At 41.2% G+C, this 11,468-nt stretch overlaps 1 protein-coding gene across 1 annotated transcript; it reads right to left on the bottom strand.

Annotated features, from left to right (window-relative positions):
• Positions 1–476: 476 nt before the first annotated feature.
• Positions 477–3,839, bottom strand: LOC126483820 (trypsin alpha-3-like). Its single transcript, XM_050107018.1, has 2 exons — positions 3,657–3,839; positions 477–1,077 (listed from the first exon to the last, which is right to left on the bottom strand). Exons 1-2 carry the CDS (start codon positions 3,824–3,826, stop codon positions 477–479), a joined length of 771 nt encoding a protein of 256 aa, XP_049962975.1. The 5' UTR covers positions 3,827–3,839.
• Between the last annotated feature and the right edge of the window lie 7,629 nt (positions 3,840–11,468).

Here is an 11,468-nt window from a genome sequence, read left to right as displayed (position 1 = left end):
TTTCAATAGATTGCTTACATTGTTATCAACCTCTAGTCTGTTTCGCCGTATTTAACGGATGTTAGCACTTTTGGTTAAAGTAGACTCCGTTTGGGGTAGAGTCGGACACACAACATTGTATAAATTTTTCAGGTTTGATGACTTACTCCAGAATCTATAAATCTTAAAATCTTCTATTCCATCAAGTTTTGCTTTACAGAAATTTGTAACTTACTTGCAGTAAAATTGTAAAACATCATTGTGTCTCCATCTGCATTCAATGTACCAGAGTTCACGAATGTGTATCACCGTTAGACTGTTAAACTTTTTAATAGCCAGTGGAGCATTATAACAAAATTAAGACAAAGTTTCAGCATACTGAATGTGAAATTTATTACATGCAAACATTATTTATGTTGACAACAGCGAACCTGCAAAAAATTAACGCCAAGTTCAAGTAAATGACAATTATTTGTGCAGTGTAGCTGATTCATGGTTTAGACGCCAGAAGCTTGTTGGATCCAGGACCTCAGGTTGGCTACGTTGGCGTAGACTCCCGGGTAGTTGGCTAAGGCGCACCCGTTGCCCCAGGAGACGATGCCCACCTGGGTGGAGCCGGACACCAGAGGACCGCCGCTGTCTCCCTGGCAGGCGTCCTTGCCGCCTGAGCTCACTCCAGCGCAGATCATGCGGCTGGTGATGCTGCCGTACGAGCGGTTGCACGTGTTGCGGTCTATGATCTGGACGGTGACACCTAGTAGCGTGTTGGAGGCACTGCCGCCAGACGAGGTGGTTCCCCAGCCAGTGACTGTTACTGAGGTTCCGGCAGAGGGCTCTGACGATGCGAGACCCACGGCCTGAACGTTGCTGTTGAAGCTGAAGGCGTTAGAAACTTGGACGACGCAGATGTCGTAGTCGTTGCCACTGTAGCTTCCGTGAATGTAGCCAGTGGCGATGTTGTGCGTGGTACCTCCACTACCCCTGGTGGAGGTGCCAGCCCGCAACAGCATTTGGTTGATGGAGAATCCATCCACACAGTGGGCTGCAGAGAGAGCCCAGCTGTTGCTAATGATGGAGGCGCCGCACATGTAGTTGCCACTGAGGGGAAGAGAACAAGCAGTATTAACAAAGGACTTTAAGAGGTTCACCTTATGAATCTGCACCATGTCAATAACTCAAAGAAACTGACTTCATCTGTTGCAAGAAAATTAAGTAATGTGTTGAAAGCAGGAACAGAATGTAAAATACATTCATAAAGGCGTACAAGCTTGGTCGTCAGTGTCACCCAGAGAGCAGCACAGTTTTGTAGATCTCCTTCAATTTCGCAATAATTATAAATGTTAATGTTCCAGCAACCATCATCTGAACATTCAATTGTCTTACATCATCGAATAAAATTGCAAGGGTGTGTATATAAATGTGTTTCAAATTTATTTCTTTTCTTTTGGAATAACGTAAACTCAAATTACATCCAAGAAGAAAGTTTAGCGACATCGGTACCATTAGCTTATGAAGTGACCTAGTTTGGAGACTAAGGTTTGTAGTTGCACCAGGAATATCCTGGAGAGAAAATCCTAACAGCACGCAACAGTACCATGCAATAATAATCGAAAACACAGAAATCACGTTATATAAACTACTGTTGTGAGCGTAGTTTTGTCACCAGTCAGCTGGATGTCGTACCAAATCAGGAAACTAACATCACCAGAAAATATCGCAATTCTATTCTTTGACATTGATAGGAAAAAGAGATCTTTGCTGATACGGATTGGAAACGTTAAAAATTTGCTAAAGCACATCTATAATCATTTTATCTTTAAAAGTAATCAGAAAAGGTGAAATCGGTCTTTAACATGACTAATTTATACAACTCGTCATTTTCAGTGCTCACACTGTGGAGATAGAAATAATTGTACTCCAGAAGTTTCTTAAAATCTGAGTGTTACTTGATAATGTTTAATAGTCGAACCCTCGCAGTATCAAACCAATTTGAAAACTGTCAGCCAGCAATGGACAATTATTTTATTTCAAAAATAATCTAGTCTGTGGAGTATCGTGCAAACAAAAATATCTTGAAAGATTTGATAATCAGGTTACCACGATGGTTGGAAATGGGCACATCAAACTCAGTGCCATGTTAGATGCCATCCCGAAAGCAGAATTCCAAGGAACCATTAATATTTCACCTAATGTTTCATGAGAGTATCATATATTGCGTATGACCATCGCAATATTTTTTTATTAATGTAAGGAATCTCATGTGGCGACCTGAATGAGGGTGTAGATATTTCACTGATGTTACTACGGAAGGCACGTACTAACCAGTTGTAAAATGTATATCAAAAACAAATCTTGTCAGTTTCTCATTGTGACTGACTTGGCCGAATACCACTATTACCGTAACACTTACTGTCCTGTATTATTACGGCACAAAGATAGTGCGGTTCTACGAAAACAATGAAAGTCCAAAAGTTACTTACAAGAGCGTCTGACATTTGACAGTGGCTATTTTAGTAAGAATGTTAGTGACCCGACAATTGAGGAACACGCTGTGTGTACGTATCGTGAAATACTCAATTAAAAGCACAGGACTAAGTGAAACTTCAATTGTATCAGTGCTTGGAAAACAAGCAATATTTGAAAAATTTTAATTCCACATAAAGACACTGATCAGAAGAAATTGATTGTAATGATTTTCTTTGCATAAATACTGGTTCCAGTCAGTAAATATTCTACCGAATGTCTTATCTCGTTCCGATAATGGGCCGTTCGTTTGTGTGTAACAATAACAACTCGTACTTAGGTTAAATTACGAAAAAATGACGTAATTGAGTTACGGTATGACTATGATAGAGTTATTACTTATTCTCCACAATTACACGTACCTCTTAGATGTGGAAAAGCAGACTAATTATTGATATTAAGTGTGAAGGAAGTTTTTGACCAGTGCTTCACACCATAGCTATGAAACCATTACATTCAAAAGACAAAGAATGCACCCAGTAAGTACATTTTTCTGAGGAACATTCGCTCATACTTGCAGTCATTAGTTACACTCCAAAGCAATGTGAATATGAAGCAACAGTTAACTTTCGACAAGTTTTGCCAAGATGCAATGTAGATTAAATGATCGAAAGCGCAGGACCTCAAATCTTTCTTTCTTTCTCAGGAGAAACATGAACACACTGATTGCGTCGAGAGAGAAATAAACAGGACCGAGCTTAGACTTGATTCATTTAGACAATGGTAGTGGAGGAAATGAAAACATAGTTTATCCTCTTTCAGGTAAATGTTAGCAGGTTCTGAGTCATGTAAAGTGTAGCGGAAAAAATTATTCTTTAGTTCTTTCATGCTGCCAGGGCTAATTTATGACAAAAACGTCAGTGCGCGAAGATATTTCTTGTTGTTAGGCTGCAATGTAATAGCATGTCTGAGGAACGTTTCAAGTACTTGTAAGAAACAAGAGACAGTTTCTGAAAAAGACAATATAAAATAGATATGAAGATTTTTTACATTTTGACGAACTGTTATTTTTGGGTGGGTAGTCTTTCTAATCAACTCATCAGTTCGTTATGGCTTTAGATACAGATAAAAACTACTTTTTGAAGTACTGATCATTGGCACATATTCGTATGGTTCGTATGGTAACATTCAAAACATAATGGACTAGAACTCACATGGTGAAGTAGAGCTGCCATGGGTACTGGGAGATGCTGACAGCGGAACCCCCGACAATCCTGCCGTCCAGACGTGACCTCCAGGGCTTGCTTCCCGGGATGGGTTTCACCAGGGGACTGGCGCCACTGAGGGCCACCACCAGGAGCACAAAAAGCGCTGTACGGAACATCTCTCCGGGAATGATCACGCCCTCTCCGGGAGTGATTTCGCCTCGCAGTGTGCTCCCTTATATACGGCTTTGATTGATACATCACGGTGTCATCAGGAAATACCACTATGATTCGAGTGAAGTATGTTATTGTCTTTTACTGCCTCTGGTTGGTCACATGAACTGGAGGCCATCGAACAGAAGTGAGACATCTCGATAAGAGTCCAAATGTTGATATCGGAGAACTACGGTCATTGATTTATCTGTGCATTTACTTGCCGATAACCCGTTTCCACTGCTCAGTCTCACGACTCAAGTGAACATTATCAAACCAGGGTATTCTTACTTGTTAGGTCAACTACAGTTAGAATGAAACTCTTGAGAGCAACTCTGAAGCCATTTGTGTAAATGAAACGCTGGGGCTTGAATCTGGAACCGGTATCATATCGGAACGAAGTTCCTCTAGAAATGAACATTGTTCGCCGTTAGGTAGTTAAAGTGTGCAATCTCAATACTTTTTCTGAAAGTCGAGCTGAAACTCACGTTCCTGTGTTAGTCATTCTGACCGTTCAGGCAAGTACTGCACTATTACGACTGTCATGCAACCTTAACAAGTATGTAGTAGATTTTACGTTTTCTGCTTACTGAGTTTGGCAGACGCGTCAACGGCGATCGAAGTCAGTTATTTCTGTAACTCTGTCTCCTCAGTGACGTATCACTGCAAAAGTTATATAAATATACCCATCGAAGTATTAAATAACACAAGGACCGTTCTTTTTGTAGCTTGAATTGACTTCAGTTGCTAAGACTAATGACCAATAGCTGTTCAGTTAGCTATTCACGAGAACCTGAGCCATAATACAGGAATGGTGTGTGTTAGTGTGAGTGCTACTGATATTGACACTTTACTAAGTTTCATTAGCTTAGTATAATGCACGTGCAACTCACTAAAACCCAAACCACTCTTTTCATGCTGTTAGAATTGTCACTCCGTTCCTGTGTAAGCCTTTTAGGCATTCTTTTTTGACAATTCTGACATTACAGGTATATCGTTTTTAGCCAAATTTCTCTCAGGAAGGGTCTCCTCAGCTCGATACCTATGTCGATTACGTGATTCCATCAGTCCATTAACGAAAGTTGTGGCGATTTCCGTGCCAGTCGGCCTGGTATTATCCTCAGGAGTAGTTGTTTTGTCGATCGTCCAAACACCTTGAAACCTTCGCTCGTAATTACCGCCTCATGGGGAGCCCACAGAAACCAGGGGCTAAGCTACAAAAATTATTTTTGCTAATCGATAATAGGCCCTGACTTCTCGTGTAATCTGACTAATCCGAAGAAGTCGAGTGTAAAACCAGCCCTTTCACACCACATGCGTGGGAAAAGGCCAAAAGTCAGGAAGTAATTGACTTGCACAGAACAAATCAAACATAACTCGCGATCTAATCATTATTTCAAACATTATAATTAGATTCAGCGAAGCATCACTGAAAAATATCCACGTAACACATCACTGCTCATCCATTCCAAGCCATACTGCCTGAACTACTGAATAACTTCCAACACCAACTAACAACAGCACTCTCACATTTTCTAGTATGTAATACAAGTTTGCGACGTCCAATCCTTAACTATGAAGTTTGTAGTGTTATAAGATATAATGCTGATTTGTGTGTAACTTGGCGATAGAATCAGAGACTTATTGAATTATCTTGTAGTAACAAGTCACTAAATACCTGACATTCTATGGACATGAAGCAGCACATTAATTTACTTAAGTTTGGTTGGAAGCAACATTATCATTTCGGCGCGTTTTCATGACCGCGGTGCAGTCATACCCGGATCGACACTAAGGGACCAAAAAATTTACTGACTTTAAAAGAAATCAACACTACACAATTTAAAAGGATTGTTTCAGTAATTATAGGAAAACGACAATGTTCCTCCTGCCTCAAGGCTGCATTCGGTCCATCAGCCTGATCGTAACTTCTGGAGATAAACTGATACAAAATGATTAACATTCAAGTAATGAGGAGATGAAGATACTTAAGGATAATTTGTCTAATTCAGCGCACTTCATATATAACATAGGTTTTTTAATGCTATGTACTTTTTTATATTACAATTACAAAAACTTTGCACATCATAGGCAATACTTGAGATTAATGTCCTCTTGACGGTGCCTACTCGTAATTAATTACATAAAACTTTGTTTTCTGATTGAGAAGACAATTAGCACATTTACAGACTATTTTGCACAAATTATAAAATACAGATTGCGGAACGCAGCAAGTCCGCATCCGCCTTTCATTGAACAGAAAGAGTAAAAGGTAAAGTGCTCAAGGCCTCATTTGTCTTGAAACAACAGAATTATTTTTATATCATTAAACGATACGTGTACATAGAGATTTACAGCCGCCGCGCAGGAGAGGCAAAAATAAAGAATAATAGATTCTGATGCTGCTATGCGATGGTTCATTTCTTTTACATTACAACTGTTTGATAACTTCAGGCCATCAGGATTTTACTATTGAGCGTATACTGATGTTTGTGAGGCGAAAATTACCAATATTACACTGCCTCCCATGAGGAGGGAAGGAATACGCAAGGTATTACTTTCATCCTCATACCCATTGGAATATTTGTAATTTTCGGGTGTAACATACAGGTTATTAAAAAAAAAATTTTCATTTCATACTCATTCTGTAATATAAGAATTGACGTTACAATTTGCAGTTACTGACTGGTGATCAGTGTGAATTTATTTTGTATTTCTTTCAGTCTTTGCGTGGTTTCAGTCTATCCTGATGATTCTTAAAATTAAAGCTATAAGTATACATATTCACAAATTTACAAGAAAAAAAAATCACACTTCATCTATCGTCACGGCAAAAGCAATTTGACAATTACAACTGCTACATAACTTTTTTAACCGTATTAATTATATTTTCAGCCTCTTTTCAGTTTATTGCTTTGTCGTTTTGTCGAGCTTCATTAGCTCGGTCGCATTTAATGATGCATTTATGTCCGTCGCACACACACTATTTATCATAGACTTGAATTGTAGAGCGGCCACTGCTGATGGCTTCGACAAGGAAGTCTGTATCTTTCACTTTCAGGGCTCAAGAGTGGCTCTCCGAATTATTTCACATATGAAACAGATAAATATCTTATATTAGAATAGCTTACAAAACTAATTTTATGTACATGTAGGATGAGATACAGAAAGGATCGGATTCTTTGGCGTTTTATCGTGTGCTTATTTTAATTTGAATAGTGACCTTTCGTTAAAGTTTACATTTCAACAGTGTTCTGTGGTGACCTTGTGACTTATTTCTGCAAAGGATCAGTCATTGGACCAATTACGCTAATTTCTCTATCTTAGAGTCTCTCAGAATGTTCATGGTATATACAAAAAATGTTTTCAGTACTGCGTGACAATGTTTTTGCTACAGGGTCTAGCGAACAGCAACGGCTGTTGGCGGTGGAATGTTTGTATTATTTCGTTACACGGTGGCTTTCGGCCTCCAGTGTTGCGAACGGTTATAATTCAGTGTGCGCGCACGTTACCGGAGCTTACTTGCGGGGCGTTGATATCGCTTTTGATGTGCCGTGGGTCGCTTTTGTTCGTCGGATTGTGGCTTTGTACTTTTATATTTTTAAATTGCTGGAGGGAGCTCCTTCCACTGAAGCTGCATTACATTACTTCCTGTCTACTATCCAGTTACGAATTTACAAGTAAGTGATAGCTATCGCTGCAACTGCGTGTGTGAAAAGGCACGGATTATGACTCGTTGCACACATCGATGAACCTTTTCACACGTACTGTGCAGTACAATACTGCCACTGAAAATCGTCGAACTTTACAACTTCACTTGCACTGTGGTGAGCATCTGCGTGAACGTTGTATTCGGTGAAATTCTCACTTCATAACATTACACTGTGTTTACAAGTTGACTTACGTACTAATATTTACAAGAGTTCACTTAAAATTTAGGATTAATTTAATTGTCCTCTTTGAATCAGGACAACTTTTTCTTAATTTGCCTTTTTACCATTTGCGCCTACGGCCACATGTAAAAGCTTTCAAAAGTCCTTTTTCTTTGACTTAATTCATTCCAATCTCCTTTACAAATAATGTCTTTCATAGTAATCTTTATCACGCTTGTTTATTCATTTTGAATGTCCAATACGTATTTAATGCTCATCTCACTTAGTGACTTGTGAGAAGTGCCTCGTTTATTTCAAAGATTCTTTCTTGTCTGCTTGTCTTTAAAAAAAATTCGAGGACAGACTTGGAAAGAATAGATCCGCCTCATGCTTTGGTGTAGAAATACAAAGTCTAAAAAGGACAGTGGGCAAAGCTGGCCTACTCCTGGATCGGCGACTCCTCAATCGGGGTCGAAGATTAATTTACATTACTCAATGCAAAAGCAATTTACGCGTCTCTAACCTATTCATTTTTATAAGTAGTGCCTCAGTTGCCAAGCACACGAAAGGTATTCATTATTCGCATAATCACAGAGAAAACAATTAAAATTGCAGTGCGCACTTAAAATAAATTTATCACCTCAAGTATGTATATCTAATATGCACCTTACTGCAGTTTGCTTACTGCTCCTTGTTCATTTCTTAGCCTATGTCAAGTTCATGCATTACGCATTTGGGTATTAATTGTCATTTGCATATTTATACACTCCTGGAAATGGAAAAAAGAACACATTGACACCGGTGTGTCAGACCCACCATAATTGCTCCGGACACTGCGAGAGGGCTGTACAAGCAATGATCACACGCACGGCACAGCGGACACACCAGGAACCGCGGTGTTGGCCGTCGAATGGCGCTAGCTGCGCAGCATTTGTGCACCGCCGCCGTCAGTGTCAGCCAGTTTGCCGTGGCATACGGAGCTCCATCGCAGTCTTTAACACTGGTAGCATGCCGCGACAGCGTGGACGTGAACCGTATGTGCAGTTGACGGACTTTGAGCGAGGGCGTATAGTGGGCATGCGGGAGGCCGGGTGGACGTACCGCCGAATTGCTCAATACGTGGGGCGTGAGGTCTCCACAGTACATCGATGTTGTCGCCAGTGGTCGGCGGAAGGTGCACGTGCCCGTCGACCTGGGACCGGACCGCAGCGACGCACGGATGCACGCCAAGACCGTAGGATCCTACGCAGTGCCGTAGGGGACCGCACCGCCACTTCCCAGCAAATTAGGGACACTGTTGCTCCTGGGGTATCGGCGAGGACCATTCGCAACCGTCTCCATGAAGCTGGGCTACGGTCCCGCACACCGTTAGGCCGTCTTCCGCTCACGCCCCAACATCGTGCAGCCCGCCTCCAGTGGTGTCGCGACAGGCGTGAATGGAGGGACGAATGGAGACGTGTCGTCTTCAGCGATGAGAGTCGCTTCTGCCTTGGTGCCAATGATAGTCGTATGCGTGTTTGGCGCCGTGCAGGTGAGCGCCACAATCAGGACAGCATACGACCGAGGCACACAGGGCCAACACCCGGCATCATGGTGTGGGGAGCGATCTCCTACACTGGCCGTACACCACTGGTGATCGTCGAGGGGACACTGAATAGTGCACAGTACATCCAAACCGTCATCGAACCCATCGTTCTACCATTCCTAGACCGGCAAGGGAACTTGCTGTTCCAACAGGACAATGCACGTCCGCATGTATCCCGTGCCACCCAACGTGCTCTAGAAGGTGTAAGTCAACTACCCTGGCCAGCAAGATCTCCGGATCTGTCCCCCATTGAGCATGTTTGGGACTGAATGAAGCGTCGTCTCACGCGGTCTGCACGTCCAGCACGAACGCTGGTCCAACTGAGGCGCCAGGTGGAAATGGCATGCCAAGCCGTTCCACAGGACTACATCCAGCATCTCTACGATCGTCTCCATGGGAGAATAGCAGCCTGCATTGCTGCGAAAGGTGGATATACACTGTACTAGTGCCGACATTGTGCATGCTCTGTTGCCTGTGTCTATGTGCCTGTGGTTCTGTCAGTGTGATCATGTGATGTATCTGACCCCAGGAATGTGTCAATAAAGTTTCCCCTTCCTGGGACAATGAATTCACGGTGTTCTTATTTCAATTTCCAGGAGTGTATAAGCCTCTCACCAGATCGTTATTGTTTGCTGCTGTGGCGATCTGTGAAGCTTGGGCGAGATTCTTATTCTATTTGCTGCTAGCTTGCGAGTTCGCAGTTATTCTTTTCCTCAGTTTGTTCATAGCTTGGCCTCATCTTATTTTGTATTATATAATCAGCTTCCGTTTTAATCCATCACTCTTTTACTTTTGGTTAGCGTCAGGTTTATTTTTAATGATTGCGCTGCGTTATCTATTTGTTGTTACTTAATCTTAGGTATCGGTTTACTTCAAAAGAGATATCAATCTCTCGATGGCACAGCACTGTGCTGGAACTTACAAGTCAAATCTAGCGACGGCTTTGAGCTAACGGGTGGTGCCTTATTAACTTGGTGTTTTAAATTAGGGAATAACCTCATGAAATATAATCTTGTCACACTACTTTCCTTCTTTGTGTCGGACGTTAAGTATTTTCTTCCAAAACAAGTCACTGATTTGTCCTCGATAAAATTTCACTTACTAGTACTAAGAGCATACAATCATCATTTTCATTTTACTATTTCGCGAAATAAGTTTATTATTCGCTCTTCACTCTTTCCTCATTTTAGTATCTCGGGGCTAATATCTCTCGAGTACACCATTCTTCGTACATACTAAATTATAACTAAAACAGGAAATCGCCTCTCGGACATGTTTTCCTTCTTCCACAGAGTTTATTAAAATAAATACTTGTCTGCAGCCTATTCTGTATTTTATTTTCCAGGCACGATGTTTTAATACATAAGGTTTCCTTTTAGCACCGGTTAACGTCCGTAGTCGGCTCAGTTCAGTTCTTTACACTCATTGGTTAATCTTAATCTCCAGTACCTTAGAATTTTCTTACAGCTTAAATTAACTTAATTCCTGGCGTTATAAAATTTTCTTAAATCATGATGGTGAAACAATCCTTTGATTTTATTCGTGGCAGGGTCAGATAACAAATAGCTACCTATATGGGGTTTCCTCATTATCACAAAAGTACCTTCTTCTTTAACAACAGGGATGGATTAAAGTAAGTCATGACTAATACCTTTTCTCCTTCTTTGAAATCGATAACTCTGTCCGGCCGATAGATGGGGAAGGTGGTTTACGATCTGTTCGAAAGATGTTACGAAGTCTATCCACTTAGGCTGCTTATCCGGAATGTACGTCCTTATTAATCTGTAAATTCTTTGAATATTCTTTCTATCGGATCCGACTGGGTTCGGAATCGGGATATCAAAATTTGTTTGATCCCATGGCGCGCAAGGAATGCACGCCATTGGTGTGATGTGAAATTTGAAGTGTTATCGGACAGGATTGACTGGGGAACACCGAATCTTGGGAAATAATCATGTTCAATGCGAGGAATTATTGGATTTGCACAGGAAGATTGCACTGCGTACAGTCTTATGTGTTTAGAAAAATTGTCGGGAATTACTACTAAGTATTTAGCGCCTCCCATACCGGTGGGTAATGGACCTGCCAAATTGATACTAAGAAGCAGGTTTGGCCTTTCAGCAATTATTGGATTTAATGGGATTGAAGTGG

Source organism: Schistocerca serialis, chromosome 6, assembly GCF_023864345.2.
Source record: "Schistocerca serialis cubense isolate TAMUIC-IGC-003099 chromosome 6, iqSchSeri2.2, whole genome shotgun sequence".
Taxonomy (NCBI): Eukaryota; Metazoa; Arthropoda; class Insecta; order Orthoptera; family Acrididae; genus Schistocerca; species Schistocerca serialis.
The sequence above is the reverse complement of the archived record's forward strand: the minus strand, read 5'-3'. Positions and strand labels throughout refer to the sequence as shown.

Coding starts and splice junctions, on each gene's coding strand:
- LOC126483820 (XM_050107018.1), bottom strand. CDS start 3,826: ATGTTCCGTACAGCGCTTTTTGTGCTCCTGGTGGTGGCCCTCAGTGGC. Junction 1,078..3,656: donor TGGCAGCTCTACTTCACCAT/GTGAGTTCTAGT, acceptor TCTTCCCCTCAG/TGGCAACTACATGTGCGGCG.